Source organism: Eleutherodactylus coqui, chromosome 10, assembly GCF_035609145.1.
Source record: "Eleutherodactylus coqui strain aEleCoq1 chromosome 10, aEleCoq1.hap1, whole genome shotgun sequence".
Taxonomy (NCBI): domain Eukaryota; kingdom Metazoa; phylum Chordata; class Amphibia; order Anura; family Eleutherodactylidae; genus Eleutherodactylus; species Eleutherodactylus coqui.
In genome coordinates, this window is record NC_089846.1 from 56,677,441 (window position 1) to 56,697,945 (window position 20,505).

A 20,505-nucleotide genomic window follows, 5' to 3' on the forward strand; every position below is an offset into this window, starting at 1 on the left:
AGGGAAAGATGCTTTTTTGTGCGTGCATCGGCACATTATACTGTACTTTTTGCACGTAAGGCATGTTCATTTGCGCATGGCAAACCAAGACGCACCGCTTGAAATGACTAATTTGTCTAATGAGCTCCAGATGTGTTCTTTTTCCAGCGCAATTGCGAAACGTATTGCGCGTGCATTTGAAAATTTCATTTCGACCACTCATTTCTCACTTGGACCACTCATTGATTTCAATAAAAGCTGTGTAGTGCTTCATTTTACCACTGAGGGTGCTGCAGGGAAATCAAACACTTGCAGTCAAGTTGCCATACTGATTATAGTTGATCAGCACAGAACCTTCTATAGGCCCATTTACATGCAACGCTTATCGCTCAAAATTCGCTTAAAAGCCATCGTTTGAGCGATAATCGTTTTATGTAAATGCTCCCATCTTTAACTCTTCGGCTGAATGATGATTTTTAGGTGAACATAAAATCCATCATTCAGCCGGAGAGAAGATAACACAGAGCATATGCTGTGTTTGCTGTCCATGGTATTGTATTCTCCATAGGAGCGCTGATTAAATTGTATTCAGCTTGCAGCCCCACGGAAGAACAAAGGAGCTGAATGCAGAGAACAGACCACCTACTGTTCTCTACATACAGGTCCTGGAGGCTCATTTACATGGAAATAAAGGTGATAAGCTGCTAATGGACATTAGTGTTAATTAGCAGGTTTTGAGCGATTGCTTTGCGTGCAAATGGGCCTTAACAAAAAAAAGATTTTGAAAGAGCCATAACCCTATTAACCGTGAATAAGACCTCTTATTATTCTCCAGGACACAGTGATGGCGCTGGAAGCTCTGTCTGAATATTGGATCAAGACTGACACAAGTGACGAGAATGAAATTCTGGTGGAAATCAACTCATTGCAAAGATCTCTGAAGCTAGAACGCGTACTGCGGAGCGGCGACAGCGTTCAGGAGGAGCTGGTGAGATCTGTGGATGGAGAAAGTAAAGATAAGAATAAAAGCTTGCGGATAAGGCTCATTTTTCATATGGAAAGGATCCTTTTTTTTAATAGGAGCCTGAACTCATTGAAAGGACAGTGCATGTACTGCTAATTTATAGTCCGCTCCATAAGCCTCATGATTTCTTTTTGACTGTACTACCCCTTTAATAACACTGAAGATAACCGTACTGAGTTTTATAAGATTTGACAAAGATGGCTGTTTTCTTCCAAAACCTATCCTATTCTATGGGCTGTGACAGGTATTGCAGCTGTTACTAATCAAGTGAATGGGGATGAGCTGCAGTACCAAACACAGTGAACAAGAGTGGAGCTGTTTCTGGAAGGAAGCAGCCGTATTTCTTATACAACCCCTTAATACTGTCTGTAATATTACAGGGTCCTTAAGAGTCAGGAGCTCACAAGTAAGATATGACAATATGAGACACTGTTTATTCTTTGTTTTGTAGAATTCATTTGGAACTAAATTTAAGGTGAAAGTGTCTGGGAAAGGAACTGGTGTCTTAAAAGTAAGTATGGAAAAAAAACCTATTATATGGTGTCCATTTAGATGTTCTGAATTTTTTAAGCACCCCCTTTCTAAGCTCCATGAATAAATACAGCACCAGAGCATCTGTCTGGGATGCTTTAGTAAATGCTGCACTGAGCAGGGGTCAGACCCGATGACCCTGGAGGTCCCTTCCAACTCTACCATTCTATGATACAGAACATAAATACGGCGCCAGAATCAAGCTCAGTACATAAATACAGCACCAGAATTCCATACATTAACATACCATGAACCAACCTTGGTATATATTGTAGTTACAATATCATAACCAAGCTTTTAACATAAGTACAGCATTAGAACCAAGCTTATAATATAAGTACAGCACTAGAACGAAGCTGAGTACATCAATACAGTCTCAGAACCAAGCTCATAACATATATACAGTAGCAGAGCTAGGCAACCGTGTTGTGGGGGCCCAAGGGACTGATAGTGGCACATCCCAGTTGAAAGACGATAGAGCCAGGAGGAATAGAATGCAAGAACTGCAGTAAAGACTGAAAAAAATAGAATTTTCCTTAAGCTCTTGAAATGTCTCATTAGAAAGGTTGCGGGAAATAATGTGTTTTGCTTTCCACTTTTTAACGTTCAGGTTCTGAAGATGTATAACATCATCCAAGTGGAGAACACAACCTGCTCGCAGCTTGAGCTTGCAGTAAACGTCCATGGTAATATTAAAGGTGAGTTTTTTTTTATAGCGACACCTTGTGCATTACTAGTTTATTACTAAAGCTTGGCCTCAATTATCTAGAGGTGCCAAAACTTTTACACAACATCACTCTCTTAGTTTTCCCCACACTGGAGTGCCAGAATCAAGACTGACCTGTTAAAGCAACCAATTCTGTCCTGGACCCAGAGGAGGAGAAGGGTATATTACTTACAGTTGTTCTTCTGTACTGCCCCACCAATCTGCTGGCTTTGGGCCCTATTTTCGTCCGTCCAATTTTCTACCTAATACGAACTTTTCTCTAATTGGCCAGTGCTGATCACATGAGCAGCTGTGGCCAATCAAGGAGTGGGCGTAGTGCATTGTTAATCTAACACTATTAATGCACTGTGGGGACTAACTAATCTGAAGATTGTGGCGACCATTTTGGATGGCCAGTAACGGAAGTGTAGTGTCCCAGAACGTCATCCTGGTCCCCTTCATAATTGTCATACATGTTCTGTCTTATGTGGATGCACTTTGTAAAGTTGTCATATCAATTTTCTGTGTGTATGTTGCACAGCTGCGGCGTCTGAAGGGTTAAATCCCTTAAAATCATTGCCTGTCTGCTCTGCTGCTGAATGTATCTATCCTACTGTGTCATGAGGTACAAGGAAGGTTTTAACAGTGAGTGTCTGAGAGCGGGAAGGGGTCTTCTTCAATCTGTGTTAGAGTAGGGTTCCATCTTACCTGCTGCCGGGACTAATATAGAGCCGCATGGAAGCACCTTTAGCTTCTATGTTGGTGAAGATGGAGGAAGAGAAACGACTACCCGTAGCATCTGGAGTATGGATGATATAGGAGTGACCCCCACCCCCACCCCCAGAGAGAGAGCGCAACAAATCCTAATTCACTAAACCAGGTACCTGTTCACACTACAGGGATTTATTTTTCCTGTGTGGGCGTCCGCCATTAGGATCACCGCACAGAGGTACGTGATTGTGACACCCACACGGAGAATGTGCGGTGTGCATCTAAGCTAAGCCTTCTTCTAAGTGATTTCTTGCTAGAGAGTACGTGGAGAGATTTTTGTCTTTTTATTTCCTCCGGAGTATACTTAATGTCCAGGACCGGTGACATATAGATAATGTGGACTATAGGGCCATATTGATCCCGTGTATTTTGCCGCCCAACCTCTGAGCTTCTGCCTGTAACTGCTGCCATGAAGGATACCTGTAATTACCTGTTTATTCAAGTTTACCTAAGTAAAGGAGTAACTTGCTGATCGTGGGGGTCTGACTGCTGGGACACCAACCGATCCTGAGATTACAGGCACAGCACGTCCCAAATTGTGGGTAACGGAGGCCACGCATGTGCATCTCCATTCTATCCACACCAATGGTGCACTGGAGATAGCTAACCACTTGAACTTGGTTATCTCCAACGGTACCACTGAAGTGAATAGAAGGGAGCCTCCGTTTCCCACACTTCTGGACGCACCGGGGATCAAATCTGGGGATCAGTGGCTGTCCCAGCAGTCGGACACCCTCAAACAAGTGAGTTATCCTCAATCCACAGCATAGGGGATAACTTGCTGATCTGTGAGGGTCCAGTTGCTGGAACACCCACTGATCCAGAGATTTGATCCCTGGCGCATCAAAAAGTGTGGGAAGTAGAGGCCATACATGTATGCCTCCATTAAATTAAAGGGGTTGTCCCGAGGCAGCAAGTGGGTCTGTACACTTCTGCATGGCCATAATAATGCACTTTGTAATGTACATTGTGCATTAATTATGAGCCATGCAGAAGTTATAAAAAGTTTTATACTTACCTGTTCCGTTGCTGGCGTCCTCGTCTCCATGGTGCCGACTAATTTTCGCCCTCCGATGGCCAAATTAGCCGCGCTTGCGCAGTCCGGGTCTTCTGCAGTCTTCTATGGGGCTCCGTGTAGCTCCGCCCCGTCACGTGCCGATTCCAGCCAATCAGGAGGCTGGAATCGGCAGTGGACCGCACAGAAGAGCTGCGGTCCACGGAGGAAGAGGCCATCTTCAGCGGTGAGTAGAGAAGTCACCGGAGCGCGGGGATTCAGGTAAGCGCTCCGGTGAGCTTTCTTTACCTCCCTGCATCGGGGTTGTCTCGCGCCGAACGGGGGGGGGGTTGAAAAAAAAAAAAACCCGTTTCGGCGCGGGACAACCCCTTTAAGTTCAATGGGAGCACTATAGATAGCCGAGTGCTTGCACTTGACTATATCTGGCAGTCCCATTGAAGTGAATAGAGCAGAGCTACACATGCGAAGCCTCTGCTTTCCACACATTTCCAGATGTACCTGTGGATAGGGGATAACCTGCTGAGATGGAAATAAGCCTTTAATGTTTGACTTCTTAAAGGGCTTGTATGAGATTATAAAAAATATGTCTGCTTTCTTCTAGAAATAGTGCCGCTCCGGTTGTGTGTGGTATTGCAGTTTGTTATTCTTAAATGGGGCTGAGCTGCAATACCAAACACATCCCGTTAGCAAGAGAAGCGCTGTTTCGGTAATTCGTTTTTCTTGTCTTATATAAACCCTTTGAATCATGAGTTCCTCTACACTGTGTCTCTGCAGAAGATGAAGAAAATGATTATGATTATGATGAGGACGAGGTTGTGTCTGATGAACCCAGGAGAAACATTGACTGGCATGACCTGAGGAGCCGAGCGCGGAGAGAAGTCTCTCAGCCCAAAGAAAAAGACATGAAAGTCCTGTATGAAGTGTGTCTCGGGTAAGAGCGGCTGTGATCCTTCTACTGTCATATTCCATACATATACTGTAGTTATATGGTGCTGTCACATGTCTCTCAGCTGAAACTGAGCTGCAATGCAGAACCAGCGGTAGTCTATAGGCCTGTACTGTACCCCTATGTGCTGATCTACAGGCTCTGACTACCAGATCCAATCATGCAGTGACATGAAAAGCTGGGATTATTGTAGCTTCTTAACGTTTCTATTGAAACTGTATTTCCAGGAGGAAATCCGAGACCGCTACAACTGGGATGGCGATCGTAGACATTACTATGCTCAGTGGATTCGAACCCAGTACTGAAGATCTGAACAAGGTGACTGATGAGTGCTAGTTAAAGGGCTTCTCCAGGATGATAGCATACCCCTAGGATAGGGCATCAATGTTTTAATACTGGGGTCTAACTTCTGGGACGTCCACTTGTCAGTACAGTGCACGGGCCGCAGTGCACCGTAAGGGAATGGGACGAGCTGCTCTACATATATAAATGATAAAGGTGGACCAGCGCTCCTGGAGATTATAAGAATACTCCATCAATGTTATAGTCCTGGACACTATGGAGCGGATCTATGAAAACTGTCTAAAAGAAAATCTGTTTTTGTGGTCCATAGCAATCGATTACAGAGCAGCTTTCATTTGACCTCAGCATAAAGCTGAGCTGAGACAGTTTGTCTTTTAGACGGTTTCATAAATATCTCTCTAAGTACGGATTTTGGCAGATTTGCAGAATTTCTGTATTATCAGCAGTCGGATTAAAGCATTGTTATCTACACTTAGGCCGCCTGCTGACGGCCGGGTCGGATCCGGCTGCGAGAATTCTCGCAGCGGGACCCGACCTGAGCCCCTGCAGAGAGCAGTGCGTACTCACCTGCTCCCGCGGCCCTGGATACGGGCCCCGCACAGAAATAGAGCATGCCGCGATTTGTTTGCCGCACGAGATTTCGCGCGGCCAAATCACAGCTGTCTGCCTAGGATTGCTTTTAGAATTTCCACCCGTCTGCAGGAGGCCTTATTGTCAAAAAAATCAAGCACCTAGAAGACGTTGTTAAAATCTAATTAAACTTTCTCTGTGTAAGGGATTCTATCCACTTGCGATTTTTTTAACACTGCAATATCGCTGCATTTTTTTTGCATCGCACAAAAATCGCAAAAGCACAAACTTGCGATTTTTGTGCAATGCGATTTTAACATAAGAAAGTCCCATTGAAAAAAAACGCAACGATATTGCAGCGTTAAAAAAAGCTAGTGGGTAGAAGCCCTAAATGTAATGTTGATATAAGTAAATACAATATCAGAGCAAAAGGATAATTTATTGCGTAAAACTGACCCCATGAAGGGAGGCTCTAGTACCCTGTTGTACCGGCTCTAGCTTGGATACAAGATGTGATATGGGCAGACATGGAGGCTCTAGTACCCTGTTGTACCGCCTCTAGCTTGGATACAAGATGTGATACGGGTGGGCAGGGAAGCTCTAGTACCCTGTTGTACCGCCTCAAGCTTGGATACAAGATATGATATGGGCAGGCATGGAGGCTCTAGTACCCTGTTGTACCGCCTCTAGCTTGGATACAAGATGTGATACGGGCGGGCATGGAGGCTCTAGTACCCTGTTGTACCGCCTCTAGCTTGGATACAAGATGTGATACGGGCGGGCATGGAAACTCTAGTACCCTGTTGTACCGCCTCTAGCTTGGATACAAGATGTGATATGGGCAGGCATGGAGGCTCTATTATCCTGTTGTACCGCCTCTAGCTTCAGTGGAAGATGTAATATGGGCTGGCATGAAGGCACTAGTACCCTATTGTACCTCCTCTAGCTTGGATACAAGATGTGATACGGGTGGGCATGAAGGCACTAGTACCCTGTTGAGCCGTTTCTAGCTTGGATACAAGATATGATGCATGGAGGCATACAGGTTCAGTATGATATCCTGAGGCATATTGGTCCACATTTGCTCTAACTGAGCCTCTAGGTTGTGTAAACTCATAGGCTATCAAAGTTGACATCACAGTTGTGCTTGTAACTGCAGCTCTCACTTTTTTCAGTGTGAGCTGTACCTGCAATCACAAGCACAGGCTGCTGCACAGGGATCGAAACAGTGGCTTTCACTCTGACCCCAGTGTATACCGGTGTTTCAATGGGTAACCAATCAGCTGTCCTGGCCGATCAGCTATTGATGACGTATCCTGAGGATAGATCATCAATACTATTTTCATGGAAAACCCATTAATATGCGTAAGTATTGGTTAGGAGTAGAGATGAGCGAACGTGTTCGTCCGAACTTGATATCCGTGCGGATATTAGGGTGTTCGGGATGTTCGTTATTCGTAACGAACACCATGCGGTGTTCGGGTTACTTTCACTTCCTTCCCTGAGACGCTAGCGCGCTTTTCTGGCCAATTGAAAGACAGGGAAGGCATTACAACTTCCCCCTGCGTCGTTCAAGCCCTATACCACCCCCCTGCAGTGAGTGGCTGGGGAGATCAGGTGTCCGCCTAATATAAAAGTCGGCCCCTCCCGCGGCTCGCCTCAGATGCCTTGTGAGTTAGATGAGGGACAGTGCTGTTTGTACCGGAGCTGCTGTAGGGAAAGAATTGGTAGTTAGTGTAGGCTTCAAGACCCCCAAAGGTCCTTATTAGGGCCACTGATAGCTGTGTGTTGGCTGCTGTTAGCAGTGGCAATTTTTTTTTTTCTCAAAATCGGCTCTGCAGAGCGTTGCACCCGGCATTAGGGACAGAAGTGTTGCATAGGCAAGGAGAGTGTTAGGAGTGAGTGTAGCCTTCAAGAACCTCAACGGTCCTTTCTAGGGCCATATTTAACCGTGTGCAGTACTGTGCTGGCTGCTGTTAGCTGTGCTGCATATTTTTTTTCTTCTCAAAATCGCCTCTGCAGAGCATTGCACCCTCCATTGATACTGCAGGGAAAGAATTGTGTAGGCAGGGCCACAACACAGTTATTATTCATTGAATATACGCAGTGCGGCCTTTTGCTTGTAAAACAAGTGAATTGTCCTGCCTCTGTCCGTCCTAAGGGCTGTGGACACGTGTCGGCTGCGTGTGCAACGTTTAAAAATCAGACGCACCCAGCTACGTTTTACTGCTGGCTTCGCCATTTGCTTTCCTTAATTGGGAAAAAAATACCAGCTCTGCCAGAGTTATAATAACTCTGCTACCCTCACGTTCTGTGACACATTAGCAGGGCCACAGCACAGTTATTAAACTTCTCATGTTCATTGAATATACGCAGTGCTGCCTTTTGGTGGAAAAAAACTGAAAAAAAATCTATTTGTCCTGCCTCTGTCCGTCCTAAGGGCTGTGTGTACGTGTCGGCTGCGTGTGCAACGTTTAAAAATCAGACGCACCCAGCTACGTTTTACTGCTAGCTTCGCCATTTGCTTTCCTTAATTGGGAAAAAACTACCAGCTCTGCCAGAGTTATAATAACTCTGCTACCCTCACGTTCTGTGACACATTAGCAGGGCCACAGCACAGTTATTAAACTTAGATTATTCATTCACTAGAGGCAGTGGGGCCTTTCGTTTTCAAAAAAGGGAAAAAATTATATTTGGCCTGCAGTCTTGCGCCAATTTATTTCCTGCCTGTGAAATCAAATCACTGGTAATACAGCATGCTGAGGGGGTAGGGGTAGGCCTAGAGGACGTGGACGCGGCCGAGGACACGGAGGGCCAAGTCAGGGTGTGGGCACAGGCCGAGCTCCTGATCCAGGTGTGTCGCAGCCGACTGCTGCGCGATTAGGAGAGAGGCACGTTTCTGGCGTCCCCACATTCATCGCCCAATTAATGGGTCCACGCGGGAGACGGTTATTAGAAAATGAGCAGTGTGAGCAGGTCCTGTCCTGGATGGCAGAAAGTGCTTCGAGCAACCTATCGTCAACCCGCAGTTCTGCGCCGTCCACTGCTGCAAATCCGAATCCTCTGTCTGCTGCTCCTCCTTCCTCCCAGCCTCCTCACTCCACTACAATGACACCTGCTCAGGAGTGGGAACACTCCCAGGAACTGTTCTCGGGCCCCTGCTTAGATTGGGCAGCAGCGGTTCCTCTCCCACCAGAGGAGTTTATCGTCACTGATGCCCAACCATTCGAAAGTTCCCGGGGTCCGGGGGAAGAGGCTGGGGACTTCCGCCAACTGTCTCAACAACTTTCTGTGGGTGAGGAGGACGATGACGATCAGACACAGTTGTCTTGCAGTGAGGTAGTAGTAAGGGCAGTAAGTCCAAGGGAGCAGCGCACAGAGGATTCGGAGGAAGAGCAGCAGGACGATGAGGTGACTGACCCCACCTGGTGTGCAACGCTTACTCAGGAGGACAGGTCTTCAGAGGGGGAGTCAAGGGCATCAGCAGGGCAGGTTGCAAGAGGCAGTGCGGTGGCCAGGGGTAGAGGCAGGGCCAGACCGAATAATCCACCAACTGTTTCCCAAAGCGCCCCCTCGCGCCATGCCACCCTGCAGAGGCCGAGGTGCTCTAAGGTCTGGCAGTTTTTCACAGAGACGCCTGACGACCGACGAACAGTGGTGTGCAACCTTTGTTGCGCAAAGCTCAGCCGGGGAGCCAACACCAACAGCCTCACCACCACCACCATGCGCAGACATATGATGGCCAAGCACCCCACAAGGTGGGACGAAGGCCGTTCAGCGCCTCCGGTTTGCACCCCTGCCTCTCCCCCTGTGCCCCAACCTGCCACTGAGATGCAACCCCCCTCTCAGGACACAGGCACTACCGCCTCATGGCCTGCACCCACACCCTCATCTCCGCTGTCCTCGGCCCCATCCAGCAGTGTAGTTCAGCGCACCGTCCAGCCGTCGCTTGCGCAACTGTTGGAGCGCAAGCGCAAGTACGCCGCCACGCACCCGCACGCTCAAACGTTAACCGTCCGCATAGCAAAATTCATCAGCCTTGAGATGCTGCCGTATAGGGTTGTGGAAAAGGAGTCCTTCAAAAGTATCATGGAGGCGGCGGCCCCGCGCTACTCAGTTCCCAGTCGCCACTACTTTTCCTGATGTGCCGTCCCAGCCCTGCACGACCACGTCTCCCGCAACATTGTACGCGCCCTCACCAACGCGGTTACTGCCACGGTCCACTTAACAACGGACACGTGGACAAGCACAGGCGGGCAGGGCCACTACATCTCCCTGACGGCACATTGGGTGAATTTAGTGGAGGCTGGGACAGAGTCAGAGCCTGGGACCGCTCACGTCCTACCCACTCCCAGAATTGCGGGCCCCAGCTCGGTGGTGGTATCTGCGGAGGTGTATGCTTCCTCCACTAAAGCACCCTCCTCCTCCTCCTCCTCCTCCTCCTCCTCCTCTGTCTCGCAATCAAGATGTGTTAGCAGCAGCATGTCGCCAGCAATTGGTGTCGCGCGGTGTGGCAGCACAGCGGTGGGCAAGCATCAGCAGGCCGTGCTGAAACTACTCAGCTTAGGCGATAAGAGGCACACGGCCCACGAACTGCTGCAGGGTCTGACACAGCAGACCGACCGCTGGCTTGCGCCGCTGAGCCTCCAACCGGGCATGGTCGTGTGTGACAACGGCCGTAACCTGGTGGCGGCTCTGCAGCTCGGCAGCCTCACGCACGTGCCATGCCTGGCCCACGTCTTTAATTTGGTGGTTCAGCGCTTTCTGAAAAGCTACCCACGCTTGTCAGACCTGCTCGTAAAGGCGCGCCGGCTCTGCGCACATTTCCGCAAGTCCCACACGGACGCTGCCACCCTGCGCACCCTGCAACATCACTTTAAGCTGCCAGTGCACCGACTGCTGTGCGACGTGCCCACACGGTGGAACTCTACGCTCCACATGTTGGCCAGGCTCTATGAACAGCGTAGAGCTATAGTCGAATACCAACTCCAACATGGGCGGCGCAGTGGGAGTCAGCCTCCTCAATTCCTTTCAGAAGAGTGGGCCTGGTTGGCAGACATCTGCCATGTCCTTGGTAATTTTGAGGAGTCTACCCAGGTGGTGAGCGGCGATGCTACAATCATTAGCGTCACCATTCCTCTGCTATGCATCTTGAGAAATTCCCTGCAAACCATAAAGGCAGCTGCTTTGCGCTCGGAAACGGGGGCGGTGGAAGACAGTATGCCGCTGGATAGTCAGGGCACCCTCCTGTCTATTTCTCAGCGCGTACAGGAGGAGGAGGAGGAGCATGAGGAGGATGAGGAGGAGGGGGAAGAGACAGCTTGGCCCGCTGCTGACAGTACACCGGCTGATTGCCTGTCATCCTTTCAGCGTGTATGGCCTGAGGAGGAGGAGGAGGATCCTGGCAGTGATCTTCCTAGTGAAGACAGCCATGTGTTGCGTACAGGTACCCTGGCACACATGGCTGACTTCATGTTAGGATGCCTTTCTCGTGACCCTCGCATTGCACGCATTCTGGCCACGACGGATTACTGGGTGTACACACTGCTCGACCCACGCTATAAGGAGAACCTGCCCACTCTCATTCCCGAAGAGGAAAGGGGTTCGAGAGTGTTGCTATACCACAGGACCCTTGCGGACAAGCTGATGGTAAAATTCCCAGCCGACAGCGCTAGTGGCAGAAGGCGCAGTACCGAGGGCAAGGTAGCAGGGGAGGTGCGGAGATCGAGCAGCATGTACATCCCAGGCAGTGCAACAGTCTTTAAGGGCCTGGCCAGCTTTATGGCTCCCCACCAAGACTGTGTCACCGCTCCCCAGTCAAGGCTGAGTCGGCGGGAGCACTGTAAAAGGATGGTGAGGGAGTACGTAGCCGATCGCACGACCATCCTCGGTGACGCCTCTGCCCCCTACAACTACTGGGTGTCGAAGCTGGACACGTGGCCTGAACTAGCGCTGTATGCCCTGGAGGTGCTTGCTTGTCCTGCGGCTAGCGTCTTGTCGGAGAGGGTGTTTAGTGCGGCTGGGGGAATCATCACAGATAAGCGTAGCCGCTTGTCAACCGACAGTGCCGACAGGCTAACACTCATCAAGATGAACAAAGGCTGGATTTCCCCAGACTTCTGTTCTCCACCAGCGGACAGCAGCGATACGTAAGCAATACGTAGGCTGCACCCGCGGATGGAAGCTACGTTCTCTCTCACCATCCAAAACGGGGACATTTCTGCTTCATCAATCTGTGTCTAATATTCCTCCTCCTCCTCCTGCTCCTCCTCCTGAAACCTCACGTAATCACGCTGAACGGGCAATTTTTCTTAGGGCCACAAGGCTCACTCAAATAATTTTTCTGAACAATTTTTATAAGTTTCAATGCGCTTAAAAGCGTTGGAACTTTAACTTGAACCAATTTTTCGTTACACTGGGCTGCCTCCAGGCCTAGTTACCACTTAAGCCACATTAACCAAAGCGATTCACCTGCCATCTTGGTTGGGCATGGCCAATTTTTACTGAGGTACATTAGTACTGTTGGTACACCAATTTTTTGGGGCCCTCACCTACAGTGTAATCATAGCAATTTGTATGTTCTTCGCCTGCACTCATGGTACAGAAAGGTGTGTGGGGTTGGCCTACACTTTAGCTACATAAATGTAACTTGGGCCTTGGCTATACTAAGGCTACTGAAATGGAACTAAGACTGCGCTCCCACTATACTGCTGCTTCAGAATTGTTACTGGGGCCTGTCTTGAGTGCTACTATTGCTGACATGGAACGAAGACTGCGCTCCCGCTATACTGCTGCTTTGGAATTGTTACTGGGGCCTGTCTTGAGTGCTACTATTGCTGACATGGAACGAAGACTGCGCTCCCGCTATACTGCTGCTTCGGAATTGTTACTGGGGCCTGTCTTGAGTGCTACTATTGCTGACATGGAACGAAGACTGCGCTCCTCCTATAATGCTGCTACTGATATGTTAGTGGGGCCTGTCCTAATGCTACGGCTGAAATGTTACGAATTCTGGGCTCTGCCTATACCGCTGCTAATGGTATGTCTCTGGGGTGTAGAAACAGAGGCTTCCCAAAGACATGATGGCGGCGAGGCCATTTCCCACCAACGCGGTTACTGTTAAGGTGCATATAACCACGGACACGTGGAGAGGACACGTAGTGCCTCAAAAACATCCCCCTCCTCCTCCAACAGGGAAAACATTCTTGGCAAATGCCTTTGCATTGGTTCGTCTGGTGGCAGTCCAAGAATTTCACCTTTACCGACACAACAAGAGAGCCCCCACACCATCCCCCCGCCACGGCCCACTTAATCCTGGCCGCATTCCGAAAACCAACAAAATACAACCGTGCTACTAGGTCCGCAGTCACCACCACATTACCACCAACGCGGTTACTGTTAAGGTACATATTACCAGTCTGACTGGGGCATGCAGACACCTTGACAGAATGAATAGTGTGTGGCACATAGGTTCCCCATTGCTATGCCCACGTGTGCAGCTCCTGATGGTGGTGGCACAGGATTATATTTCTCATTGCTTCTGTACAGCATTGTGGGCTATTGCCCCGCCCCTTTTAAAGAGGGTCGCTGCCTAGCCGTGCCAACCCTCTGCAGTGTGTGCCTGCGGTTCCTCCTCATGGCAGACGCACTTCTAAATAGACATGAGGGTGGTGTGGCATGAGGGCAGCTGAAGGCTGCGCAGGGACACTTTGGTGTGCGCTGTGGGGGGGAGGGGGGGCGGTTGGTCAGCATGTAACCCAGGAGAAGTGGCAGCGGAGTGTCATGCAGGCAGTGATTGTGCTTTGTTGGAGGTAGTGTGGTGCTTAGCAAAGGTATGCCATGCTAATGAGGGCTTTTCAGAAGTAAAAGTTGTTGGGAGGGGGGGGGGGCCCACTCTTGCCGGTATTGTGGCTTAATAGTGGGACCTGTGAACTTGAGATGCAGCCCAACATGTAGCCCCTCGCCTGCCCTATCCGTTGCTGTGTCGTTCCCATCACTTTCTTGAATTGCCCAGATTTTCACACATGAAAACCTTAGCGAGCATCGGCGAAATACAAAAATGCTCGGGTCGCCCATTGACTTCAATGGGGTTCGTTACTCGAAACGAACCCTCGAACATCGCGGGAAGTTCGACTCGAATAACGAACACCCGAACATTTTGGTGTTCGCTCATCTCTAGTTAGGAGGCATTATCCTTTTTGCTACCTTTGTCGGATTGTCCTTGTAATGCTTCCCTGATGAACCCGTTATTCACTGGGGAAAACGCATCAGAATGTGTGTGAACTTACAGTTTGGTACCTGCATTGGACAATTATCATGGAACTTGTAGGGATTTGGTGTCTGGAATGTGCTTTTGACATTGGACAAGTATTATAAGTATTCTAGACTTGTGACTGTGATCCTTTTTTGTAATACAAGTTCTGTTTACATATCTTGGGTAGTTCTTACCACTGTGATATAACTATTGATATTGCGTCTGTTTGTTGGGAATCAATTTCCTTTGATGTATTCAGATACTTTTTTTGCATGTATTGAACTATTTGACTTTATCTGGTAGTCATTATTCTCTGTCCTCTAGTTGTGTATTTGTCCCTTTCTGATTATAGGAATTTCTAGGGGTTAACAGTGATACGTTGGTGGTCGAGGTTGCCCGATTCAGGGCAAGTGCTCCATATAGGTAGTGGTGCAATAGGGATACACTAGGGCCTTATTTTTCTATTTTCTTTTTTTATATATGTGTAATAAAAGTTTTATTTATACAAATAAGGGTATTTTTCTGTGAGCTAGTATCATTAGTGCTAGTATTATTCATGCCTCTTATATTTGGGACACATGATTATTGTGTTAGCGGACGACCTTGTCTCTCTGATTGTATGGTATACAGGTATTTTTCATTCTCTTTTTTCTTCCTTTCAGCTGAAGGATGGTCTTGAGAATTACATCAGTCACTATGAGATCCAGGCTGGAAGACTCATCATGTACTTCGATAAGGTCTGAAGAACAATCTACAAGGAAAAATGAACGTTCTCTATAGATATAGGGATAATGATCAATTATGTCCATGGTCTAAAAAGGTTCCTTCTGGCCCATGGAAATCCACTGCAATATTGTAGTCATGTTCTTAAAGGAACACTCCAAATAACACTTATACAATGTATGATACCTGGTATGAGGGTCCTGAGCATTGCACAAGGACTCCCTGATGAGAGGGTCCTTGCCAGGCTCCACCCCCTCAGATCCTGCACCAGGTATAACACCATAAATCAGTGTGAGCATACATAGATCTCTCCCCTATCATTCCTTGTTTCATGCTTCCATGTTCTCCATCTCGAGTCATCTTTCTGGTCAGATATTTTTTTGTACTTTAATATCTTTCTTTATTGAAGGTCTCCAAAATCAGAGAATGTGTGACCTTCGAAGCAGTCCAGAGAGTGAAGATTTCTCCCCTTCAACCAGCCTCTGCCATCTTATATGATTTCTATGAGCCAGGTAATTGAAGTTTTCTATAACCAAAGTTTGTAAAGGGCATATTCATCTTTGAGCACCATTCTGTAGATTATATATAGATATGGTTATATAGAAAATGGAGTGACAATGTACATACATTACATTCCTTATCCTGTATTATACTGCAGAGCTGCACTCACTATTCTGCTGGTGGAGTCACTGTGTACATACATTACTTATCCTGTACTGATCCTTAGTTACATTCTGTATTATACTCCAGACCTGCACTCACTATTCTTCTGCTGGAGTCACTGTGTACATACATTATTTATCCTGTACTGATCCCGAGTTACATACTTTATTATACTCCAGAGCTTTATGCACTATTCTGCTGGGGGAGTAACCGTGTACATACATTACATCACTTATCCCATAGTGATCCTGAGTTAAGCCCCATTTGTACACAATGATTATCGCTCAAAATTCGTTCAAACGATGGCTTTTGAGCGATAATCGTTGTGTGTAAATGCTTCGTCTTTCACTCTTCTGCTGAACAATGATTTTTAGGTGAGCATAAAATCCATCCTTCAGGCGGAGAGATATAGCAGGGACCATGCTGCTGTGTTCTCCACAGGAGCAGCTGATTACATTGTATTCAGCTGACACCCCCTGTGAGAATAAAGGAGCTTGATTGCAGAGCTCAGACCACCTGCTGTGTTCTGCAAGCAGCTCCTGTAGGCTCATTTAGATGCAAGTGAAGCTGATAAAGTGTTAATGGGCATTAGTGTCCATTAACATGTCATGCAAAATGATCGCTGAAACTGTCAATTTTTCAATCATTTGAAACATTGTCTTTGCATGTAAATGAGCCTTCATTTCCTGTATTATATGCCAGAACTGTACTCACTATACGCTTGTGGAGTCACTGTATACCTACATTACATTACTAATCCTGTGGTGATCCTGAGTTACTTCCTGTATCATACTCCAGAGCTGCACTCACTATTCTGCTGGTGGATTCGGTGTTTAGATTAATTCAGTTTGGAAGTAAATTAAAATTCATAAGTGGCCATTGAGATTAACTGTCTAGGTAACTCTATGGGCAATTATTGTCCGTCACCCTGTGCCAAGCAGACTGTCCTAAAGGTTTACTATATACCACCATTGTTTTCCTGCAGATATTGCATGCAGATTGTTCTACGGGGGTCCAGATAAATCCAGCTCAATAAGCACGCTCTGCTCAGGGGACGTGTGTCAGTGTGCAGAAGGTATGTGTACAGCAGAGTTGCAGCACTTTGCAAATATGCCATGTTGTAAGCTATTAGCAGACGCAGATATGCACTATAATTTGCGCCAACTTGTGGATCCGCAAGAGCCTGCCCCTCCAGTTGAACTCCAATCACATTTTTGTTGAGAGCTGTGGACAGTCACAAATTGCAGCATAAATATGGCATGCGTAATAATTTACCACTTTTTGATACAGTAAAAGTGGAGAAAACCCTGTGATAAAACTGACTGGGGTCGGCCATTCTGAAGACACACATTCCTTTCTGTATGGTCTGCATAGATTGTAGAGCAGGTTGTGCCCGCTTTATAGCAGCTGAAAATGAATTGAGTCAATTTCAGATAAATTACAGTAAGTGATGGAGTACAGGGGAGGTGCACACAGAGGCATGTCCGTGCATATAGTGTAAAGTGTTACTTTTCTGCCTTAGCTAGGGCTCCAGTAGTATAGCAGAGTTGTTATTACCTCTTCCACCCTCCAATGATCATGAGATGACTTTGCTCATGTTGTCCCAGTCTACACAGCAAAGCTGACAAGTGAGCTACAGAAAGCAGAAGCATCAGCCTATTGTCTGCTCTAGTGGTCAATGGCAGAACTGAAATATTTAAATTGTTTTAAATGTAGATAGTCAGCAAAATAAAATAACACAGCATTTTCTCATGATGTTTCCTGCAACAAGTTTATAATATGGCTCTCAGTGATGGAAATCTGTTGGAAGAGCAAGCTTATGTTCAAAAGATCCCTAGTCTATGGATATTCTGCTGACTTAATATAAGACTCTACAAAGAATGGTGAAAGATTTGCTCATTATTTCTTCTTACTAAACAGGTTCCTGTCCCACAAAGCAATTCTCTCTGAAATTGAAAGGAAGCGGCCGTCAAGACTTTGCCTGTTACAACCCTAGAGTGGTATTCGGTGAGATGGGGGTAGAATTGAGGAAAGTCCTGAAAGCTTAGAAGTAGAAGCTATGAACCAGTAAGGAGCCATTACACTGAGTGGCCACTTTAGAGTCCCCGGTCCTTTCATGGTTAGCGCTTCCCTGTATGGAAATTATCGCGGAGTGCAGCAAAAAAACACATGACAAGTTTTCTGTGGATCTGTTTCAGTGTGATTCCACATTAGATGTGAAAACCCAGTGATCTGAGCGACTTCCAACGATGCCGGGTCGTTAGAGGAGGATGTCAAGAATCGTTCTAATGAACAAATGTGTCTGAATGCACAACTCATCATTTTTAGCATGCGTGGGCTATAACAGCACACAACCAGTTCCAGCCCCATTGTATGTAAGAGAAACAGAAAAATAAGACTCCAGTGGGCAATAGAGCCCAAAAATTGTATCACTGAGCAGTAAAAACATCACCTGGTCAGATGAATCCAGATTTCTGTTGCACCGCACTGATGGGAGGTCAGAATTTGGCACAAGCAGCATGAATTGATGACCCCTTCCTGTCAGCTGATAGGACATGTCAGTGCCTCCATCTAATCTGCAGCAACTACAAGAAGCTTCCTGTCCGTATGGGCCGATATTCCTGCAGAACGATTTCATCACCTAGTGAAGTTCTCAAGGCCAAAGGAGGTCCAACACACTACTGATGGGGGGGCTCCAATAAAGTGGCCATTCAGTGTATATTAGGTATTGAACTGTGAGCTATTATCTTCTATTATGTTATTATTAAAATTGATCCCCTTACATGCAGGGATGACGGATTATAATACAGCTGCCTGGAAATGATTCCCTTGCCAGGCGTTAGCAGCAGAATATGGGTGCCATTTATAATATAGCAGCGAGTCATAAAATTGACATCTAGTCATTCCCTTTAGCACTTCCTGTGAGAATATTACATTAGAGAGTTCTAGTTTAGAAAACTTATTTTTTAATACCCTATACCTGCAGTTATCAGAGCATGCTGGGAGTTATAGTACTCGTAGAGTTTGTAGACCACTGTAGCAGACTGTGGCTATGTATACTCTTACCATATTAATACAGTTCAGCATTTCATGTCTACTCCAAAATCCAGGATACCACGTGATTGTGGTGGGCGAAAGGGAGGAGGACGCATTTACTGTCTACACGGTACAGATTAAGGAAGTTCTGCAGAAACGTAAGTCACTGGCTGTAATTAATGGGCTCTATATTGTACTGATGGCATTTCTGCAGGCGATCTATCAAGACCTGCCACCGGCACATCTCAATGGGCAGAAAGAAGTGGCTTTCCTGGGAGCTTTCAGGAAGCCCCTCACTGTCAAGGCACATGGACAGCAGCCTGCAATCTCATTACGTGGGGGGACTGTTGGGATCTCTAAAAGCTGATCGAGGCATCTGAAGAGTTAAGAGTTGGTGACTGGCGCCCTATGTGATGGCACAGATCACACATAGATAAGGACGGCTCTGACTACACACATGGAGCCCCTGAGAGCCTTTTTATTGACCAAGGGCGGAACCACTTTGACAGTGTATGAAGAGGTTTCTATCTCTATCTAGTGCTTCCAGCTGAATCAGTGTGTAACAAGTTCTGTAACTTTCTATTGTGCTTCATGTTTCTGTTCCTTGCTGTCTTCATGTTGCCTGCTTACCGTTAGTAAATAAAAATATTCCTGTTCACAAGCAGAGTCTGAAACCCACACTGATCATGTCCAAATGACACCGGTGTAATCGCAGGATATGGTGTTGTAATGGAGCGGCAGGAAACTGATGGGGGCAACCCAATTTTTGCAGCACATAACCTCTTAACTGTACATGGTGTATGTGTGTGTACATATATATATATCTATCCCTTCTCTCCATAGAAGGGCACTTTTTCTTTAAATGTTGCAAACATTTCTGACCTCTACAATTGGACGTAATGCCCGCTCACACGCCTGCAGTAATACGTGACCCAGGTTCGTCCGCTACGTGGACAGTCTTTTACATGAACGCCTGATGGTTTTTTAATGTCGCCTTTACTCAGGCAGTTGTGGCTACTCCTGTTCCACCAAGCATTCACTCTTCTGGCTGGAACTACAGACTCTTACTTTCTGTCCCTGATAGGGTTGCCTCCTTTAGTTAAAAAAAATACTGGCCAAAGCAAAAGGGTTGTGGTTTAGGCCACAACGTGTGATTCTTACCTCTGTTATTCCAGTGTCCCCAGTAGTAATAGTACTCCTTCTCAGTAGCTCCTAAGATAATAGTGCCCCCACTCAGTGACCCCTATAGTAATAGTGCCCCCTCTCACTGTCCCCTATAGTAATAGTGCCCCTCTCAGTGTCCCCTATAGTAATAATGCCCCCTCTCTCAGTGGCCCCTATAGTAAGTGCCCCCTCTCAGTGTCCCCTATAGTAATAATGCCCCATCTCTCAGTGGCCCCTATAGTAATAGTGCCCCCTCTGTGTCCCCTATAGTAATAGTGCCCCTCTCAGTGTCCCCTATAGTAATAGTGCCCCCTCTCAGTGTCCCCTATAGTAATAATGCCCCATCTCTCAGTGTCCCCTATAGTAATAATGCCCCATCTCTCAGTGTCCCCTATAGTAATAGTGCCCCCTCTTAGTGTCCCCTATAGTAATAGTACCCCGTCTCTCAGTGGCCCCTATAATAATAGTGCCCTCTCTCAGTGGCCACTATATTAATAGTACCCCCTCTGTGTCCCCTATATTAATAGTACCCCCTCTCAGTGTCCCCTATAGCAATAGTGCCCCATCTCAGTGACCCCAGTAGTAATAATGACCCCACTTTATGCCATTCCCACCTCTATACCACCAGCAACCACACCATGAGGTACTTTAACTTACTCTTTAGCTTCCGTCTGGCCACTGCAAATGTAATCAGTGATTCTGACCCCAGCATCTTAGCAGCGTACTGGACTGCAAACGCCAAGGGGAGGGGTAAAAGTCAATGACTATATTAACAACGGCCAGACCAGATCTACAGAGTGAGTCAAATCACTGGGCATGT

General features: G+C 47.0%; 1 protein-coding gene across 1 annotated transcript in view; it reads left to right on the forward strand.

The window, feature by feature from the left end:
* The window catches only part of LOC136580461 (complement C4-B-like), a 67,649-nt gene that overhangs the window by 44,858 nt on the left and 2,286 nt on the right, over positions 1 to 20,505 (forward strand). Inside the window, exons 30-39 of the mRNA XM_066581043.1 lie at positions 815 to 967; positions 1,455 to 1,514; positions 2,145 to 2,232; positions 4,801 to 4,957; positions 5,200 to 5,290; positions 14,762 to 14,836; positions 15,232 to 15,334; positions 16,471 to 16,560; positions 17,406 to 17,492; positions 18,596 to 18,679. Coding sequence (XP_066437140.1) covers positions 815 to 967; positions 1,455 to 1,514; positions 2,145 to 2,232; positions 4,801 to 4,957; positions 5,200 to 5,290; positions 14,762 to 14,836; positions 15,232 to 15,334; positions 16,471 to 16,560; positions 17,406 to 17,492; positions 18,596 to 18,679 — 988 coding nt within the window. The remainder of the gene's footprint in view (positions 1 to 814; positions 968 to 1,454; positions 1,515 to 2,144; positions 2,233 to 4,800; positions 4,958 to 5,199; positions 5,291 to 14,761; positions 14,837 to 15,231; positions 15,335 to 16,470; positions 16,561 to 17,405; positions 17,493 to 18,595; positions 18,680 to 20,505) is intronic.